The sequence below is a fragment of the Hippocampus bargibanti genome, linkage group LG08 (genome assembly GCF_051943395.1).
Source record: "Hippocampus bargibanti isolate YZ-2025 linkage group LG08, ASM5194339v1, whole genome shotgun sequence".
Lineage (NCBI taxonomy): Eukaryota > Metazoa > Chordata > Actinopteri > Syngnathiformes > Syngnathidae > Hippocampus > Hippocampus bargibanti.
The window spans coordinates 22,556,215-22,578,680 of NC_142741.1; the positions used below are offsets into that span (position 1 = coordinate 22,556,215).

A 22,466-nucleotide genomic window follows, 5' to 3' on the forward strand; every position below is an offset into this window, starting at 1 on the left:
TAAAGTTTACTTTTCTACTTTTTTACTTTGAACTGACTCAGTGCGTAGACTTTTGACATTTACTGGGAGTGCTGTGAAATGGCAAGCAGTTTACAACCTCTCACCCAAAGCTGGTGGTGCCAGACAAACACATATAGGCCTCTAAGACACTGTCAATCATAAATGAACATTATTTTTCCATTGGCTACCATGAGATTATGCAGGCGTGCTAAGGTGTTTAAATGCATGCTGCAGAAAATGAATAAGTGGAAAAACCTGCCAAAAAAAGCAAACTTGAAATGCACATTATGCCTTCCTACGGGAAGTGCAGGTGAGAGTGAGCTAAAATAGGCTTTATATTGAATACATATGATTTATTCATGCGTATGAGGGGAGGGAGGCTGAAAGCCATTTAAAACGCTGAGCTGCTGGTAGAAGAGATAAATATGGCAAAATAACACAATCCATCAAAGTGATGCTGATTGTTTACAACAACTGAGCCGAAATGTAAAGTGGAAGTATCTCACAATTCAAATAAACGGAGTGAAAGGCAGCCCCTAAAAAACATGGCAGATAGAGTGAACCCAAACATTTCCTTTTCCTCGTCAGTCTGCAATACGTCCTCTCCCACTAATACAATTCCTCACGTTTGTTTGAAGAGCCGCCAGACACAGGCATCTCTTTTCCTGAAATCATTTCATCTTCACATGCCGTTAAATAAACAAAACTTTTTTTTTCCAAACCAGCACTTTGTGAGCTACACCTTCACTGCATCCTGTCTTCCTTCCTTCCTATGTAGTCTGACATCTCGCCGTCCTGTTCTGGAATTTTATCTCATATCAACATCTAAGATTTCTTGCCATTATCCACATTATATGATGGATTTGAGCAAAGCAAAGTGCCTACTTAACATATGCAGTCACAGCATTTGGGACAGATTATGTTATTCTTATATCAGCAAAAATGTTTTTTACAGATCTTTTTGTTGAGCTCACTAGATGCAGGCGTACCTAATGAAGTGACTTGTGAGTGTATGTAATGTTGGCATTTAAAGGACAACCGACGTCTCCGGACAAGTTGTGTCCATAATTTGTAAAATGGCTTCAAATGACTTCTACTGAGCGTATTTTACAAAGATTCCACCGCATATAGCTATATTTTACATTTAAAGACTTGCGCTGAACATTCCGGAAGTCTTGTTTTTGAGTTGGTGACGAGTCCGTACGTGACGTCACTGAAGGAATGCCCTTGACCGAAAAAAAAGGACACATTGTAGCAGTCCTTCCATCACGTCAATGTATTTTGCTGTGCTTGTTTGGTCTGAAAACGTCATGTTGGACCAAAAAGAGCCAGAAGAGGGCGACCAAGCTCCATATGAGGAATTTATCAGCCTGTGGAAACGGGCTGATTAATTCCTCACAGGGAGCTCGGTCGCCATTTTCTGCCTCTTTTTTGGGATGCTACATTGCAGTCCAGATGCCTCAAAATGACACGGAAGGACTTCTTTAATCAATTGCAAACATGTATGCTTTCCTCTTGAGAACCATTTGAATCATATTCATAACTGGATGTGTAACAAGAAAGCATAATCTCCGAATCTGAAGCCATTGTTTTGATTCTCCAGCAATGCAAGACGTCTTGGCGTGACGTCACGAACTGGGGGCGGGACTTTCTGAAAATGCCCAATTCGCAGCTCAATTTTTTGCAGATTTTGGACACTTTAAGTCATTTTTATTGGTGTTTTGCATTTGACTAAAAATATCATACTGCGTGTTTTGGGTATTTTCGATGCTATAAAACGTTTTTCTTATGTCAGTTAAGAAACAAAAAAGTGATGTCGGTTGTCCTTTAAAAACCAAGTACAGTATTTCTCAAGAGTGCCTACATCACTTGGAGTGTATCAGCTCTTATGGCTGACAGCTGACGACCGTTAGTCAAGTGACGCATTCTCAAAGGATCGTGAGTCTTCCCGCATGCACACTTTGTGGAAATGACACTGGGAAACACACTTGCTTCTATGATATTGTTTTTTTCCACAAAAACTAAATAGTCACTATAAAGATGCTATATCAGCAAAGATAATTGTTTAGTATATTATATTTTTGAATTTGAATAAAATACCTACCATAAAAAACTATAAATTTCAAATACTAGAGAAAGGCATGAAAACAAAATATTTTTTAAATTGAAACCCTCCCTTTTTCCAGGTAAAACTGAAAATTTGCCATTGGTACACTGTGAGAGTGCTCGGATTTGGAAGCAGAAATTCACTATAAAAAAACAAGAATTCAAAACAACTTTTTGATATAAACAATATAATTCTAATGCAAAGAAATTGTCATTGAACATTTAATTTGGCAATAAATTGTGTAACGTATTTTATCATGAAAAAAAATTAAATTGTATTGGAAAACAAAATACTCAAAACATACGATTACATTTTGCCATTTAATACGGCATTTGCATTGGAGACAATAAATTTAGTTTTTAAAATATATTGCACTATGAAAACGTTAGTTTTTAATAAACATAGATTCCCATGAAAATATTAATTTGCCAACACCACTAAATATCTCATCCTCAAAACAATATATTTGAATTGATGAAAAGGTGTCTTCAGTAGTCATCTGTACTTATTTGAAGGTGTCATCCAAGTGGCTTCGTCAGCAAACTAAAATTTTGCTGGTAGCTCTGACCTTATATATATCCCTACTGTCCAGTGGATGATGCTTACAACAGACTTCTTAGATTGTTACAACATAGGCTTAGTCATGCTGATGAGGTGATACCGGAGGGAATGGGGCAATCAGGCCAGTCGTAGACCATAATCAGTCAGGACAATAGAAGTAATCAGTGTAGTGGGTCGGGGGTTGGATGAAGGGGGGTTGAGAGGTGTCTCACCTTGAGTTTGTCGTATCGGTCTGCCAAACCGGCGACTTGGTGGTCCCGGTGTCGTCCGACCAGTTTGCACAAGGCGCAGATTAACTGCTCGTCCGTCAAACAGTACATGTTGACCTTCTCGTCCTCATGCTCCACGCACATGACCCCACGCATGTGTGAGTTCAGCAGGGGCTCCACGAGGCGGTGGGCCGTGAAAGGCTTCTTGTTGGGGTGGGTGGCCTTGAGGCAGTCGTCGCAGTAAGACACCTCACAAGTGACGCAAGTCTTCACTGCGTCATGGGGCGGCTCTCGCTCGCAGAATTGACACTGCACCCGCTCTCCGGGTTGCGTCATGGCGCCGCCGTCGGGGGCGGCTCGTTCCCGTCGGGGCTGGCTGGGCGAGTTGGGTCCGCTGAGCGAAGCCTTCTGGTAGCGGTCGATGATGTTCTGCAAGGTGACGTTGCGCTTGAGTCCCTCTAGGCCTCGCTGGTTGAGGTTGATGACATAGCGGCAGGTGGGGCACTGAAAAGCGCGGATGGACTGGACGGGTTCGCTGGGGGTGCAGTGCGACACCAGGATGCGGTGGGCGCAGTTGGAACAAAGGCTGTGAGCGCAAGGCAGGAGAAGCGGGTCCTCAAAGAGCTCGAGACAAATTGGGCATGTCAGCTCCGACTCCAGTGTTTCCATCTTCAGGCCAAACTAAGCGAAGAGGGCAGCGAAATCCAGGGAAGCCGCTCAGCTATCTGCACACATAGAGTTGTGGCGTGGGAAAGCGCTCATTGAAAAACTGCAACTGCTTCAAACGGCAGACATGTTTATTTATGAATGGAGTGGTGCAAAACAACGCAGCATTTTACAGACAAGTTATCAGAATCAGAAAGACTTTAATTCTGATGTCAATTAAATGAAATGTTGGAGAAAGTACTTGGATATATTTCATCACGTCATGATTTATTTTTTTGTTTGTTGTTTTGCATTTTTTGCTTGATATGTTTTTGTTTTAATAGAAAAAAATAAGTACAATTCTTTTCATTTTTTCCACAATCGGAAATATTTTTTCCATGAGTGAAAATCATCAAATATTTTAAAATCCATATTTATGTTCTTTGTTTTTCCAATGCATACTACAGTAAAGTCTCATTATATCGATATTCTCGGGAGTCGGAAAAAATATCGATATAACCGGACTATCGATATATCCGATCCTTTTCTCCTTGCGTTCATAGAAATAGTATCGTAATAAGCAGTGATATCGATATAACCGATATCGTTATAACGAGACTTTACTGTATTTTAACTCAACATCACAATTACAAGAAAAACAACTGACAACTGATCACATATTTAAACGTCAGAATTTTGTATACAGTGTCCCGCCTAGTATCTTATTTGGCAGTGCAACAACACCACTTCCCTTCTGCCGTTTAACTGTATCATCCTCTCTTTAATTTGGCCCAGATAAAGTCCTCTCTCCCTTCCCCATATGCTGCAGTGAAGAATGACAGCTCAGTCAAGCAGAAATGAATTGGCCCGCTTTACTGTTGGCTTGGGCCTCCGTGCACTCCACACTATCACACACACTGAAGCCTTTGTTCCCGGTCCGGGTCAGACACCCCAGCTGTAAGTGGACATAGCGTACCCTCTGACCTATCACCCTTCACACCCCCTTTTCCACTGGGGTGAATCCTTGACATACCCACTCAATATGTGTGAGGAAGGCGAAAGCTTGTTATCGGGGAAGGAGAGGGCAATTACCTGTGAGCATGTTGGTTCCTTTAACACACACACACATAAGCATACACACACACACACACACACACACACGTACACATACACACGCACACATGTACACACACACAATCATCTTAGCATACAAGTATGCAATTGTTATGCTAGTCGTGTCACTTTTTTGCATACAACAGAAGCTGAAGCTCAGATGACATCCCATCCAATCTCAAGCTTCAATTTAGGTTTTACAGCATTAAATGTAGATTGAAAACACATCCGAGTCTTGTCTATTTTCTGCTGCCCTAAATACAGACAATAACAAACACGCTCGCTCAAATGCCAATTTCCCAAAATAAAAGCTATTTTCCATTGACCCACCGATGGATTCTGCCCAGCTTTACACCGCCGATTCATTTTGCAGAAGGAAGAAGACCTTTGACCACAACGGAGAAAAAAAAAATCACATCCACCAGACCAGGGAAGGCATCGCTGGCAAACTTGGAAGCACGGCTGTGATTCCCGACATTCCCCTTAATCCCACCGCAGAACTGATTGAGCGAGACTGGAGCCAGCACAACAGGAAAAGTTGCCCGACAATTCCAGGAAAGCTCCAGCTCCACCTACAGCCGGAGGGATGGCCGGCACTGGAAGAGGAACGTGTGCATGTATGTTTAGGCGTGTACGTGCATGCGTGTTTGTGTGTGTATGCGTGTGTGTGAGAGAGAAAGTGAGTGAAAGTGAGAAAGAAAGTGGCCCAGCATATGAGCTCACAGGTACATTAATGTTATATCAGCCCATATCAGTGTCATGCTTTCCTTTGTGTGGATCTGTGAATGTCCCTTTCACTTTCACATAACAATGCAATGCTAAAAAGAGAAGAGGGCACATTTTCTCATCAGATCTTTGGAGTCAATAGAAAGAATGCAACTATGAAGTTTAAAGCAAATTTCAAATACTGCATTATCCACAAACTCAATTTCCTAAAGGGCATTGTGTAATGATGATTCGTGATTGTGCTTTTTTGCGCAGCAATTTCACAGTCCCGCGATGTTCAGTGAAAATGTCGGTGCTGTTGGACATTCTGCGGCTGGAAGGATGCATGGCTTGATAAGCCCACGATGAGAAGAAAGGAGCGTTAGCACAGAGCGCCAATGGAACTGTTGCAGCTAGGAATTGAAGCGGATTTGCATGGGACGGGAGATGTGAGACAATCTGTTTCGTCAATGGATGCTATAGCTTTGTGTTTGCGTTAAACATTTAGCTTGTAGCAGACGTTCATATTTCACCATGGCGTCCCTCATCCACTGGTGAAAAGGACTCATCGATCCTCTCCTCTTTCATATAGAACTGCTTCATACAACAAAGAGGGTGCAGAAACTGCTTAAGATTTAATGACTGTGTCTTTGTATGTCATATTATTTTGTTATTTTGTTGTTTCGACTTCAAGATGGCACCGCAAGTGTGGCTGCCTGTCCAGCAGGTCCTGTATTTTTTTTCTATTTCTTCATTTCCTTTCCTCTTCCTTCCATAACTTTGCTGCTGTTAAATGTATATTTCTCCACTGTGAGGCTAATAAAGGCTAATTCAACGTGCCAATCCTTTTCAACCTTATATATTATTGAATACACTACAAGATATTTAATTCTGGAACTGTTGAACTTTACAGTGCTTGCTCCCCCCACCCCTTTTAAGGTATAATATAAGGCAGAACAACAGGGTAAGTGAACATTAGCAAGTGTATTTCTTTGTGTTTTTTGAACATTAATTCCAAGAGGAGACCGCGCTCCTGCAGTCGAGAAATTAACGAAGGTTCAAGCAGAGATGTAAAATAATGTTAACAAGTTTGTCAATTTGTTTTATCTTGGGTTTTATTATAGAAGAAATTAAGGCACTTCTGCAATAATTAAACTGTGGACAACAAATACAAACTGAGAGATTGGAAGATTGTGTTCATTTAACTTGTTTGTAAATGCTCCACAATGTTGTGTTAGTCACCGAGGAGGCACAGACAAGAACCGGAGTCATGTCGAAAAGTCGGATCAAGCTCTCTTGGGATCACCTCGATAAACATGGCGATGTCCAACAAATCCGAAATACAAACGGGAGCAGTGCAACACCCGAGACAAATAGCTTGGAAACACATCACAAGTGAGTTGGAACATCAAGCTCCAGCTGCTCTTCCCCGTGATAGACACCAAGCCAAAGCCGACATGACATCCTGTGCCACATCACGGTCGGCCCTCAAGTGAAGGTGCTGTCAGCTTTCCGTGTATTGCGGTCCCCGTCACTCATTGGGTGTCCCCTGAGTGACTTCTCTTCTGATGCAAAACACACATGCGGACACACACACAAACAATCGTTCACAGTCACACTTGATATTAAAATTGAAACAAAACATGACTTCAGAGACCAACATTGGAATGTTATTTTGAACGATGATTGGGCCTTTGACAAAATCTCCTTGATTCCACTAATCTACATACCAGTTTGTGGTTTGAATCTTGGTTTTGTTTTCTCTTTATACTCAGGCTTGAAATTTCATTCCAAAATCATGTGTGCATTGTTTATTTGTCTGGATGTACCCTGAGTTCATCAAAATACGCCCCCCCCCCTCCCCCGAAGAATTTAAGCAATGAAGTGAAGACTGTGGAGTACAAGGAATCAGAGCAGACACTCAGCAATATACCGGTAACCGCAATTGCATTATTGGTCATTCTCGAGCTGGAGTCAATCCCATCTGACTGTCAGCGACAGATGGGTATCATGCAGACAGGTTGCCAGGCAATCGCAGAAAAGTAGAAAAAGCCAATCACATCGAACATAAAACAGGTTTGTCCAAAGTCGTTAGGACTATCTATTTTAAAATGTTTCCATCGTCCATCCATCCATTTTTCAATGCACTTAATCCTCACAAGGGTCACTGAGGGTGTTGGAGCCTATCCCAGCTATCTTTTGTCAGTATGCAGGGGACACCCTGAACCGGTTGCGAGCCAATCGCAGGGCATGTAGAGACGAAAAACCATTAACGCTAACACTCACTTTTTTTGTTTTTTTTGGGGTTCTTTTGACTTCAAGATGGCGCCGCGAGAGCTGTGAAATGTAAATTTCTCCACTGCGAGACTAATAAAGGTAAATCCAATCCACACCTAAAATTAAAGACAGCCCAAATATCACACATCCTGAGACAAGATTGGAATCGTGACTATGAAACTGGTTTACTGAGGGTCCACCAGGCTTCCATTGCAGGACCACAATAAAGTCATTTTTTCATTAAAAGTTTTGGAACCGCATCACCGTACCAGCCTCGCTTTGCACAAACTGGGCTTAGTTGTTCGATAAGAGGGTGACGGGGTGGGATTGGGACCTCCCGCTAGCCATAAACTGACCGGAGAGTTCAGCCGCATTCATTTGGCCGCCTTTCCAAGTCAATAGCTCATCATTTTCACCTTCCGGGGTCCAAAGCCTTCCAGTGGATGCCCGACGTCACAAAGTAAGGGCAACAATAATTTGATCGGGATAGTTTAAACAATTCTCACTTTTTTTTTAACCAAGCTTCACTATTTCACTCACTTGTACAGATCAAACAATAAATATGGTTGGGAGTTGTTGTAAAATATGGTTATGGGTACTGTTTAAACTGTATTCTTATAAGGTCTGTCTGTTTGCTTTTCAATCAGAAAAGGACGTGTGCATCAGAATTGCTTGCCACATCACTTAAGAAATGCTTAGATCTGTTAGCCAATCGACCCCATGAGCTTCAGAATAACAGTTGCATTGTAACCGCACATCACTGAAAAAAGTAGAATGGAAAAGCAACCATTCAGGGTCAAGCAAGGTCATTCCATTGTTGAATTCGTACAAATGGAAAAGTGTCTTAACATTGAATCTGCTAAATTAAGGTCAAATATTTTTTTCTGCTATAATGAGGGTGTAACACCCAGCCATAATGCTAACACATTTTGAAATATAATTAAGCGTGACTGCCATTGCGGCGGTAACGCACCGCTCCCGGCAAACGCGTGGGGCTTTGTCAAGAAATGAACTTATCACTGGCACGTTGATTTGATTAGCAAGTAATGGCTCGTTTAGAGATGAAACGACGACAATGTCAAAAGATAGGGAGACAATTTCTCGCTCAAGCACTTTCTAATCCGCTTGGATGCAGCCTTTTATCAGCCTTTAATGACGGCTGCAAAGCATAGAGTGAAGGAGTTTCGCTGCTATTTTTTCCCCCGGAGAAAGACACCTAAGATCATTACGGGTAATGAGCGTGGCCGTAACCAACGCGCGGGCCTGCTGGTGCTCCGTGAAGCCGCCACGGTCCGCCGCGGACCGCTCATGCCTGTAATGTGATTTAGAGCTTTATCCCGGCAAAGCGCTTCATTAGAGCGACAAATGTACCCTGATCTGCGGCCTGACGCAACGCTGAGATTAGACGCACACTTCCTGCTTCCTGACCGGCATGCCTCATTGTTGCCATTGGATCATATGCCTGCATGATTATTTGCTAGAGTTTGCAAAAAAAATGCAACCACTTGCATTAAACATAGTGAGTATCTTTACTGGAAGCAAATTACCGTATTTTCCAGTGAATACGGCGCACTAGAGTATAAGGCGCACCCCCAATGAATTAATAAAGTTTTCCAAATACAATATATGAAGAAATAAAAGTTTTCCAAATATAAAGCTTACGCAGTACTTCTATCTACGAAGGAAAATGGAGTCGGTAGCTGCTGACAGTTGTTGCGAGGCCTGGGTTAGCTCAACATTACTTCACATATAAGGCGCACCGGCGTATAAGGCACAGGGGTCATCTTTTGAAGAAAATTAAGGCTTTTGGGTGTGTCTTATTCACAGGAAAATATGGTACTTTGGCAGGTGCCTCTAATGCTTTGCAGTGGTTGAGGTATGGGCGTAGGAAGAGGGAGGTGGTGCCAAACAACTAAAAAGTACGCACAGGTGCATACCATGAATTTATACCACCACTAAGCTCCAAATGAGATGTGGGAAGATTTGTTGTGAAATTGCAAGCATGGCCCAAAAACAACAACAACTACTACTACTACTACTACTACTACTAATAATAATAATAATAATAATAATAATAATTCATTTATAAGTGCCTTTCAAAACTCCCAAGGACACTTTACAGTCACAGGATATTTTTTCTGTGGGCGAGCAGCGGAAGCCACACGCGCCAGCGTTCACTCAACCTATGCGCATTGCACTTAACCTCTTTGGAAGTTTTGATATGTAAACAGAGGTAAAAACAGCTAAATGACAGAAAAAAACACACATTCCATTCTCTAAAGCGAAAAAAAGGGGAAAAAACATATTTAACATGAAATGGTACAACAATCACAGTGTTATTCGGGTGACTCTATACCGTATTGCACCTCCAAGCTTCTTGTGTATGCTTTGTACAATTTCTCCTCTGTTGCAAGAACACAAATATAAACACAATATAGTATAAAATGATCATGCCACATCTAAAAAAATGTTCTACTTGTATACAAACACACCGATTAGTACTTTTTGTCTGCATTCCTTTCGTCTGGTTGAGCTCGACTGCAAAAACTTCCTCTGTGTGACCTGGCACGTGCCAGCAGTAGGGAAAGCACCACGTTTCCACCGGACAATAAGGAACACTTTTTTAAACAATGAGACTTCCAACGTGTTGTTGTTGTTACAGCAACACACTTCAATTTGGAGTAGGCAAACATTAGCAAGGTTTTACAATGCTGGAGAAAATAGGCATAGTGCACCACTATGTGGCTCATTGAATAACTACAACTATTGTAAACCCGCCCACAGCAAGTGCAGTTGACTTTTGAGTTTATTGCATGCGGACAAATGAGAAATATACAAATATACAATAATATATTTAAAAAAAATATATATATTGCTGATGCTAAAGAAGTGCAATCCACAAGTGTACATATTAATGTACGAAACAAGTTCAGTTAAAATGATAAAGTCACAGATTTATTGTGATGATTGTTGTCATCAAGGACTACAAGTCAAAGTGTTAGGCAACAATAACCATTCACATTAATTATTGGGTCATTTTAGTGCCGGCTTAACCTTATAAGGATATGAATCTGATATGTAGTTTTGTCATATAAATTAATTGATTGATTGTGTTTGTTAAAAAAAATTAACATAAATGGAAAGATGAGCTTGACGAAATATTCACACAACACTAAATCACAAGAACAAAAAGAATCTAAGGAAGAAAAAAATATTATTACTTAGTGTCGGCTTAACCTATAAAGATATGAATCTGATATGTATTTTCGTCATATAAACTAATTGATTGATTGATTGAATAAAAATAAAAAAAAATAAACATATATGGAACAATAAGCGTTTATTATTGTGTTTCCCAATCATCCACAGTTGTTTGAAGTCACCCCGGACAAGTCAGACAAGAACAGATCAGTACCCCCCAAAACACCCAAGCACATAGCTTTGATGTCATTCACTACACGTCCTTTGAGGATCGCTATAATACTGTATACTGGGATATATTAACCCACATGGCAGTCCTTGAGACAATTTGGCATGTTTATTGGATAGCTCTCGGCATTTACGCTGATAGAAATATGTGGCCATATTGTTTTAATTCTTAAATACTGTAATAAACCCAGTAAACAGCAATCGTTTTAATTAATTCCTTGCAATGAAGAGGGGACACTGTACAGCGCAAATGCACAGAAGAGCGTATGCAGTATACCACGTCTTGAATTGTCTCACTCATACTAAACAATCAGCCGCATCTTGATCACAAACAATTGTTGAAAAGCGCCATTAAAAATAAGCATGGATAATGAGCTATATGTTACTTCATCATGCCTAAAGATGAATATGTTATAATTTGTCAAGAACAACTCAAATAAACATTTTAATAGTAAGATCTTCTATGCCCCCATTGGTCATAACTTGGTCACGTAGTCTGATTAACACTACATTTGTGGGAAACGGATTTATTAGATTTTTTTTTTCTGAGGGCGGCCATTTTGCCACTTGCTGGTGACTAAAATGGACATCACATCTCGGTTGTTTAGACCAGAGCACTTTGGCACGATGATGTCATTTTTAGTCGACAGCAAGTAACAGCAAAATGGACACCATTGAGATGTTTTGCATGACACGACCACAATCATCTTCTTTGTTTCCTTTCGGCTTTTCCCTTCAGGAGTCGCTCAGCAGTCTGGAGGTTATAGTAAGACATCTTTATAGTAAGATGTTATTTGCCCCCCCATTGTTCGAAACTGTGTCCCATAGTTTGATTAACACTGAATTTGTGGGATACGGATTTAGCAGATAAAAAATAATAAAATTAACCCGTTTTAATCCACTTCAGAGGGCGGCCATTTTGCCACTTGCTGGTGACTGAAAGCTACATGACATCTCGGTTGTTTTGATCTGAGGTCTTCCGCACTTTTTAATCGACAGCAACTAACAGCAAAATGGACACCATTGAGATGTTTTGTATTCCACGACAACAATCTTCTTCTTCTTTTCCTTTCGGATTTCCCTTTAAGGGGTCGCCACAGCAAATCAGTGTCCTCCATCTTCAGAGGTTTGATTCGCATGTTTGTTTTGGCCATGCTTTTACGTTGGATGCACTTCCTGACACAACCTTCTGTATCCGGGCTTGGGACCGGCACAATAAGACCACAATATTAATGATAATGTTGTGTTTAGATTAGTGGGGGTGCAGAGAACATATTAACTTATCCCGTGACTGAAGTGTCCTTGAGAGTTTTGAAAGGTGCTTCTAAATGAAATGTATTATTATTATTATTGCGTTTAAAAAAATATTCTTGAACACTCTTCTTTTGTTGGCATTCGCGTCAATTTGTCACATTGGGGAATATTTAATTATCCAAAAAAAGTCAGAAACATCATGAAAAATGTCCCCCCACAAATGTCTTACATGGGTAATTTGCTTACATGGGTAATTTGTTAAATTCGGTACTGAATAAACTACATTTAACTCAAATGGATCCATTTTTGACCCATTCAAACCAAAAACCCCAAACTTGTGACCAGACATGAGAATGACTATTCTTCCGCAACAGCCGTGGTGGTCTATAATCTTGCAGATTTCCCAAATGCTGACCTCAACCTTCACATCCACTCCAAAAAGAACTAAACCGCCCGTCCGCCTGGCCGGCGCATGCGTTTCCTTGGCAACGCTGGTCCCAGAGGCCTTCAGAAGGAACAACACACTCTTGTGGGAAGATGTCAAACATTCCTCCTCACAGGACAGAGATAAGTAACCAATTAGCAGGACAAAGTGCGGAGCAACTCGCTTGTGTTCCGCGTTGAGCTTATAAATTGTAGTACGCATTTACGGAATAATTAAATTACTCCTCTCGGTGTCAATCAAAAGTGACTTATCAGTGGGGAGCATTTAGCAGGTAATACTTAAAGGCTGCTTTGGGACTCTTGTACTAAAAGTCATAAAGGAAGTTTCATGGTGGTCACTAAAACAATGGGAAGCCTTTTCATATTTATAAGCTCCATTCCATATGGAAAACAACTGCATTGGCTTTTTATTTTTATTTTTTTTAACAAGCGGCATTCTCTACAAATAGATGCTTTGACTGTGTGGAAAAGTTCCATCGCACTTTGATGCTCCAAAATCCCCGCGGCGGCCTTCCCGCTTAGTCATCCTGTCCCTTTGGGGAAGCGCTCTGATTTTAAAAAAATCACCAAGGATTCAGTAAACACAACCCTACCGTGTTTAAGCACAAACTGATGATGACTCAGTGTTGCTTGTTCATGCATGCATGCACATAAAACGACTTACCCGACTCATGATGGCATCCATCAATAGTCGAGGAAGAGAGGCGGTAAAGGGTCTCACACGCACGTAGCAAAGAGGACGGAATGACTGTGTGAACTCTGTCCACTGTTCTTCCGTGACTACCCGGCCTTCGCCGACAAACAGGAGGATCGAAAATTTCAAGCCAACCTCTCATTCCTCTCGATGTGTCAGCCCGCTTTTAGGCACGCAGGCCAAAGAATCGCAGAGCCGGCCAATCGTAGCGAGGAGGGGGCAGAGCATGGAAAGAGGCCATAACTCTCCACAAGCATGTTGATGTCATTCGAATCGACCAAATCCACATCAGCACTGAGTACATTACGGGAGCATATTTGTCTTGGTGTGTACCGTGACACTGATGACAGACTTTGAATTGTTAAGTATTTATCGCCTTGATCGTTGCGCTTGAAAATTATAGGGTACTTGAGTCAATGGCTGTGCACTGAGCCTGATCAGCACTTATCATTTCAAATAATAAGCTTGACGCATTGGCATGTCTGATATCATTTATCCGCTTAACCACCGAGACTGTGTCGACATTGACATTTTATGTTTCTGTAACATTAATCTTGTACAACGATGAATATTTATTGGTGGTCGGCTGGTTAGCATGTCTGCCTCACAGTTCAGAAGTGCAGTCTCGTCCTGTGTGGTTTTGCCACATTCTCCCCTCAACTATGTGGGGTTACTTCGGGTATTCCAGTTCCCTCCCATATTGCAAAAACATGCATGGCAGGTGAATTGATTTATATTGATTAATGCATTATTAGGGTGTGTCAGTCAGTGGCGACTGCCGAAGCGTATATGGAGCTGTCGCGGCTTGGAATTGAGGCGGATTTATGTGGTACAGGAGATGTGAGACACTCTCTTTTGTCAATGGATGCCACAGCTCCTTGTTTGCTTTCAACAGTTAGCTTGTAGCAGACGTGAATATTCACCATGACGTCCCTGATCCACTGGTAAAAAGGATGGTTTGATACTCTCTTCTTTCATCTAGAACTGCTTCATACAACAAAGTGGGTGTGACAAGTGTTTAAGAATGAATGATTGTGTCTGTGATTTCATAATTAGTTTTTTTGTTCTTTTGACTTCAAGATGGCGCAGCGACAGTGGCTGTACATCCAGAAGCGCCTGTATTTTGTTTTTCTACTTCTTCCTTTCCTTTCGTCTTCCTTCCATAACTTTGCTGCTGTGTAATGAAAATGTGTCCACTGCAAGACCAATGAAGGCTAATTCAAACCAATTATTGTATTTTTGCTTCAATTGCCTTGTAGTATTTTAAGATGTGTACAATGCCGTCAGTTATAAACCTCTTAGATTTAAACATTTAAAAATATTCTTAAAATATTATTGTTATACAGTAATATCGAATATTCTTAAAACTATATGCAAGCACGGAGAAAATTACATGCAAACAGGGTCGGATATGTGTTATTGTTCTATTATTATTTATACAGTCATTTCATAGTTTGTGTAATTACAGCCCTGGAATTCACCAGGCTGCTTCAAACCAAAATTCAAACCAAATTGGATAACTTTGTGTTCTATTCTGGGTATGGGTCCTTGCTTGATACTTTTTTCTAAACGCAAGCATGATGCAAATGTCTGCCCAACTTCGTTTTGGTCAGTGAATCTGACATAAAGGACTCATTTTACTGACCCAATTTCACAAACTTCTAGTTTACATTTAAGACCCAAAAAATAACCATATTTTCACCAGGATACGTCGACCTATAACACATAAATGATGTGTTGTCAGGCACACTGAGGCCCTCAGAGAGTCATTATTTCATCAGGAGAATAATCTAATAAAACATTATAGACACGTGCAGACATCAGTGTGACTACAACAAGTAAACTGATAGGTCTGATCGGCCTCCCTTTTGAATTCTACTGCAGTTGGTCCCATTAAAGTCACTGGATGCGGTTGATGTTGATTAACTTATTATTGATTGGAAGCGTTAGCTTCGTGATTGATTGGTATCAAGCGTGAGCCACGCCTCTCAGCCAATTGTCATTTGACCGAAGCGCTCTGTGACCTTGCAAAGGACAATCTGTATTGATGAATGATGGACGGGAGAACTGTAAAAGCTGCTTGATGTTGTTACTCTGCAATACAAATACAAAGTACAAATATTGATGAGAGCAGTGGTCTGATTATATCAACTGTCAGAGGGAATTCTATCATTGAAGGCAGTGGTGGGCTGCCCTAAAAATATCTGAATCACAGACTAAAGTTAATTATATTTTAGCCATGTATTCTTATTATATAATTCCAAATTGTCTTTCAACGTCCTTTCTTTGCTTTTCCCTTGTTGTGCTGCTTCCAGATGTGTATCATATTTGAGCATTTAACCAATCAAATTTCAGCCATAATTTGTTACCAGGGTCAGAAATCTACCTGGACGCCTTCACAATTACTTCTGCGGGCCCTGGAGCATAAGAATCAATGTCGATGAAACTGTTTAACCAATCAGAGTTCGACTTGGCAACCCAAGGCCCGCTGGAAGGCACTGGAGACTCAGAGTTTTCACAAACTATGATTGACTAGTCGCATGATTGGCTATTCACTAGTCAATCATGGTTTCTCTAGTCACAAGTGATAAGAGCATACTGGCCAGAGCTAGCACACTGTATCTGTAGCAAGCTGCATAAGTAAATATATTGTTGTGTCGATTTAACAATAGTTTTGTCAACCCACAATGGCCGAAGGAGGAGAAGAAATGGATTTGGTTGCATATACACTGTTCAAGACATTTTCAAGACGGACTTTTAAAGAAGCTAATATTGCGATTTTATGAGGTTATCATGAATCCACACGTTCATAGTCGAACAGTTTAATGACAGTATTTTGTAAGTAAGTAAATGTGCTGGCTAACGGCATCCTCTAGTGGACGTGTAGTAAATCACGCCACACTCGCAGTTGTGGATTGATTCAAACGTAGCACTACTGAAGGCCTAGAAGTGACATGCCCAAGGATCGAAAGAACTTACAGTATTTTCTCCCCTTTGTAGAGCAATTTTGCTAATCAATTATTTCAACGTTTTCATTTTGAGGTGCATTTTTTTCCTGCATCTTAATTCCAGGATCCTAAGAAAACAATAAAACGGTGACAATATAGCAAAGTATTGTATGGAACTTTGAAAAGACAAAGAAAACCACAAAAAGATCTATTGAAATTAATTTGATTCCTAAAGTCTGACTTCCAGGATCTAATTTGACAAGTGCACTAAATATGCAAAGTTTTCACTCACATTTTACACAGAGGGTGAAGATCAAAACCAAAGTATGAGACTCACAGAAGTAATCTTTCTAAGTGGCAAGTGTAGAAAGACATGAACCCCATATACTCCAAAACACACAGAAAATCTGCCATTTTCTGTTGAAAATGCAATTTTCAGGTGATTTGGGCCTTTTCCATTACTCACATTGATTGGATCGCTGTCAAATGTGAATCATGTACTGCACCGAAGACAAACGAATCACCCTAAACCGCAAAGCATTGAAATTGTTGGCATGGCAATGATAAATATGGTAGGGTGCAAGTGCAAGTTAGGCTATCAGCATTCAAAGAAGATATTGCCATTTAAAAGGGCGCCACTGTACAATGACCGCAAGTTTGGTCACATGAGCGTGAAAGCGTCAGCAGAGCATGCCGGAATCCATTACAGCAGAGACACGTTGTCTGAAAGTTGTCTCTCGTTGCTGCCAGCCGACTGCCTGCCTTTACGGTCCGGAAAAAAGTACCCAAGTCAAATACGACTGGTACGCCGATAGTGTTTGGAGAAGTTTTCAACTCTGGCTCAGAGCCTGAACACAAATCTCTCCCTCCTCCCTTTGCAACTTTTGGAGTTAGGATGGAACAACTCAGAATGACCTTGTCATGACAGCCGATAGCATCCCCGCACTGTGAATGAGGTGTAATAAAATCCGGATGCAGCCCGCGGGGTCTGCGCAAGTATGAAAACATATGTGCGTGCACTCAAAACAAGTGCAATTTGGAGGGATGTTATGGCAGTGTGTCAGTTTCGCACGTTAACCACTGGCATGATAATGACGGCAGCGCAGTGCAAAAGGTGAACGTGATCGATGCCCTAAAACCCTGACACTCAATGGAAAAACTAGACAGTCCCTTACCTTACCGCAGGTCAGTGGACTTGCCGGGCCACTGATGAACACAGAAAAGTGATTCTCTCTCACAGCTTGCTTTTGAAAGCTCCTTCGATGTGCAAACTGCCTTCTCAGTCTCAGCTCTATCTTTCCACCCCTGAAGAAAAAAGCCTCCTCACACTGTCTCTAATCCTCTCAGTGAAGTCAGGGCCGCACCAAATGCTTCAACCAGACTTCTCAGGCTTTTTTCTAAGCGTTTTGTTTGGCCGATTATTTTGTTGGCTGGGATCATTAACTTTGTCCCATGTGAGCATGATAAAGAATCTCCTTCCCGTGGGGCGTTGTCAATCACACATGAAAATGTGGAGGAAGGATTGGCCACAGGGGGACTCAACATGATAGATGGGATGGGTGGGCAATTGGTGGGTGAGGGGGACACAGCTGAGCCTCCCGCAGCAACATTTCTAATAGACTCGTACACACTAAACAAGCACAAGACTGAGTAAAAACGTCAAATGCGGCTTTATAAGGAATTTGTCTTCTTTTGGTGGTTTTTAGCGCAGTCTGGACACTCAGCGGGGTGAGCGAGAGCAGAGAACATAAAGCTCTCGTTGCCATGACGTTGCGGCGAGAGCGACGATGCATGCCGGAGCCGCAGCCAAACGCCACTCGGAACTTTTCACTGGCGGACCTTCACACTCGGTCGTGGCGGCCTGTTTGTTTCTCATTGCAACCTCCCGCTGTCTGTCACTGGCACCCTCCCTGTAGCATCCCGGACCAATTTGAACTCCCTAAAACATGTTTGTAAAGACACTTTTAGGAGTTAGCACAATACCTGAAGAGGGGTCACTCGGCTCCCAGTGACCGCAGTGAAACTCCACCCCTTTGCGGAAACAATGAATGTATTAAGGAATGGCCCCTGGTGTTGTGACTTCTTAAACACACTGGCACGTATGTGGATTTTTAAGCAGCAGGAGTTGTAAAAACAGCAAACGTCCCATGGGGGACAAATGGCGCAGTGCCCCTCCAGATCCAACCTATGGCACTGAACCGAAAAAAAAAAGGGTTTTTTCTTAAAAGTAGTGTTTGCGCATTTTACGAGAGTTGGCATAATTCATCGATACATAAACTCATTCACTGCCAGATGATGTGCAAAAATGTGTCCACTCCAGTGCCAGGGTTTTTGTCATTTTCACTCAAATTGCAGGACCCACAGAATATTGAGTTTTAGGACGAAATAAACATTAAATGCAGTGTAAGAAACCTTAGACTCTGAATTCCAAGTTATATGGGTCTGAAGTTAGAGGAGCGTGAAATGGGGGCGGCTGTATAAGGGAGGAAAAAAACTGGAGGAAAAAAATTGTTTCTATTTTAGCCTCTCAAAAGTAAATATTCATGTAGTATTTCTGTTCTCGTTTTTGTGCTGAATCAGAAACAAGACATCCGTATTGACTTGGGAAAACGATGAATATTTTGTTTTCATCAATGACCAAATCAATTGAATGATTCAATGGTTCAGAACTATTATTTTAATAAACAATTTATGGAAATTCAAGTTTGTTTCTCAGAATCAGAATCATCTTTATTGCCAAGTATGTAGAACACACAACGAATTTGTTTCCAGTAGAACACGCTGCACTAGTATCGTCGTCAAAAAAACTGCCAAGTGGCACTATACAGTTCCATTTTGGCTACTGTTGAAAGAGTTCAAAGAGTTCAGAGTTAATGGTTTGGGGGAAGAAGCTGTTTAAATGTCTGCTGGATTTGGTGGTTCTCATCGGATTCATTGGCAAATTGGAAAAAAATAAGCAACAAAATCATTGATGATTACAATGTAACCCATTTCAGCTCTACTACTAAACTGAACCGGCACGTTTTTAAAAGAGAGGCGTTTATTACTAAGGAGGTCATTATCAAAGGTATAAAAATACTGCAACAGACAAAGGTATCAGCTGTCATAAGGATGGCAATTACAGGCAGTCGGTCCATTTAAGCATCAATTTGTTGAAGTATTGGACCACGTAGACAGCAATTAGTTAAGTTCAATTTCTGCCATTGGTGACCCTGAAACCTCATTATACTACAAACACAACTTACGTTGCCACCTTAGGAACTCCATCGTAAACAGAGGTACTTAAAAGTGAGATGGATCCGTTTGGATTATTAAAGATGCTCTCCAACATAAATGCCCAAAAATGTATACCATTCCTAATAAGAACAAAATGTTCGGTGGAAAGTGTTTTAATGTTTCTTCGCAAAATGGTCGATGGCTTATTAATTTGGCAATATAAAAGCAACCCCGCACGCATAAGTCACTTTTCATTCACGTCACTCCCACCAATAATTTACAGCCAGGAAATTGACTTGAACGTGTCACTGCTGCTGCCCCCAGCTACAAACATCCATAAATTGTCTCTGAAGAAATGACTGGCAAAATCTCATAGGCAGATTCATCCTGGTGTAATAATGTGCAATAAGACTGCTGACATTTACATTTGGAGCACGATGTCTTTTGAGGCCAGAGGGAAATCTGGGGAGGTCAAAATGCCCCGCAAAAAGTCGGGTCACTCCAAAGTCATGTTCCATTTTGGACTCAAATAAAAAAAAATGCTTGCTTCTGCTTTCAAAAAAGAAAAAAAAGAATTGCCCGTGTTTTGCGGTTTTGGGAGCTGTCCCCACCTCACCCTGTGGTTCAATGCCAGGTTTATTTGGCTAGATAACTTTTATTCTTGTGCATTCCTGAGCCTGGGTAGTAATTACATGCTCAAACCAAAACAAATATGATCTACTTTGCACAACCTAACGTTGTGTCACATTTGATAAAGTCTTGACACAGACAAATGTGTTTTTTTCCTTATTTCAGTCATTGTGAGTGAGCTTTGGCTTCATATTTTCACTCCTAATCAAATCCAGAGGTTGCAAAGCTGACAAAACCAATATCGTATTTTATTCATACGAGCAGCAATCAAAGTGCTGACATGCATACTGGTATAATTCCTATAAAAACCAAGAAACAGTACTAAAAAAAAACTCCCTAATCAATAAGTAACATGGCTGTCAAAGCGTTGAAAATAAATGAATATTCATAGAGCTTAAATAAGGCCACTCGCAGCCTGGAGCGAAAAGCTGCGTCTGCCAGTTGGCACATGAAGACTGGAAAGAGGCCAGAAAACCCCACCAGATAAGAAGCAGAAGAAGAAAAAAAGTAGGAATTTAAAAAGCAAATACATAGCTACGTGAACTTTTCTCCATGTGGGTTGAGAAGAAATGAAGATACCACAAGGGATCAGACCGGCTTCTGATAGCTACAAGGTTGATTATCACAAACATAATACATTTCACATTTTCAATCTATTTCAGTATAGTCATGTTCAAATGGAAGTTGCAATTCATTGTCACCAATCTTCAAGATTGCTGATATTCCAGAGCTGCAATTGGACTTGAAGTTTTCACACATGAAACACACTTTGGAAAAGATAATTCTGGATTTGGCATGGGCATCATTGCTGTTTGCGAAAGACCATCCATTGATACGTCACCCACATTGCTGATGCTATTGGGGATTGCAAGGACCTGAAGCCAATCCAAGATGACTTGCAGACCTTGAACTCGTCTTGCTTATGTTTAGAAAGACCAGTGGTTTGGTTAGAAGTGTCATGATCTGGTTGGCGACCAATGGGGGGGCGCTGTCGGCCCCGCCTGCACCTGCACAGGTGCTGGTCGTCCCGATCAGATTAGCGACCAACGGGTAGCCACGTCAGCCCTGCCTGCAGCCTCGCAGGTGCTGGTCGTTTAATCACTGACACTGAAAAGGACACCCGGCACGACCATCCGGGGTCGGTTCATTGTTTGCTGCTTGGTTGCTGCATGCATTGTGTATGTTTGTTTAACCTTGGCGGACTTTTACTTTTGGTCTTCTTTTGCTACTTTGTATTTTTTCCATTCCGATGATTTTGATGTTTTACATTTTGTTCCTGCTGACTTTAATTTAATACAATTTGTCAAACAACCTCCTGCTCCCTCCTGCCTGCTTTTTGGGATCCGCACCTGCCATCAAACCGTGACAAGAAGCTAACTAAGAATTGCTCATAGACCCAACCCAAGCTCCACAACTATTCTCAACTCTTTGAAAGGCGCTTAAAATGTAATGTATTATTATTATTAACTCTACACTCACATTGGTTAACAGTATTTCAACAGACCAAGCCCCGCTTTTTAAACTCATACACATTAAAATTCACAGATACTACAGCACGACACAAAGATGGCAAACCCAAGCGAGCAAAAATGGTACCTGCACCCCACATGAACGTGTTTGAAAATGATCTTAAAGATTCAAGATTTAACTCGTTCATTGCCAGACACTGTGTGTCAAAATGTGCCCACTCAAGTGCCAGGGTTTTTGTCAATTTCACTCAGATTCCAGGACCCATACAATATTGAATTTTAGGACTACATAAACATTCAATGCAGTGTAAGAAACATTAGACTCTCTTCTTTTATCAGAAAAAAATAGTTAATTCCTAAATTATATGGGTCTAGAATAATATGGTGCAAGTGGGGGCGGCTGTACCAAAGGCAAATGCTGCCCCCTCATGGAAGGGAAAAAACATTGTCAGATGTCTGACCAGTGTTTTATGTGCACCCCACAGCAAGAAAAACCGAAACCCGAACAAATTCGGGAATGGTGCTCCACGTCATATTTTCAATTCCCGAATAAATTTGGGAATGGCGGTGAACGCAATTAGCATTCAGTCCACAATATTGTATCCATCCATGTTACTGTTCCTTCGAGCGATGAGACCACTTTTTACCGCAGTCGGCCTCATTCTGCCACCGTGGAGATTTATATGTTCCTTTAAACTCCACTTTCACTTCACATGCATTGTAATATACCGGTAACTTTCTTTCATTGATTACATATGCAAATCA

General features: G+C 41.2%; 1 protein-coding gene across 5 annotated transcripts in view; it reads right to left on the reverse strand.

Annotated features, from left to right (window-relative positions):
• Positions 1 to 22,466, reverse strand: part of mid1 (midline 1) — a 42,891-nt gene that overhangs the window by 11,131 nt on the left and 9,294 nt on the right. Inside the window, exons 1-2 of one of the 5 annotated variants that reach the window (XM_089002641.1) lie at positions 17,562 to 17,694; positions 2,881 to 3,602 (exon numbers count right to left, since the gene is read on the reverse strand). In XM_089002641.1, the coding sequence (XP_088858767.1) occupies positions 2,881 to 3,546 (666 nt within the window). In that variant the 5' untranslated portion in view covers positions 3,547 to 3,602; positions 17,562 to 17,694. Of the gene's footprint in view, positions 1 to 2,880; positions 3,603 to 4,965; positions 5,152 to 13,408; positions 13,580 to 17,561; positions 17,695 to 22,466 lie in introns of those variants that run through there. The other 4 variants (XM_089002637.1, XM_089002642.1, XM_089002640.1 and 1 more) reach the window with 4 other exon arrangements.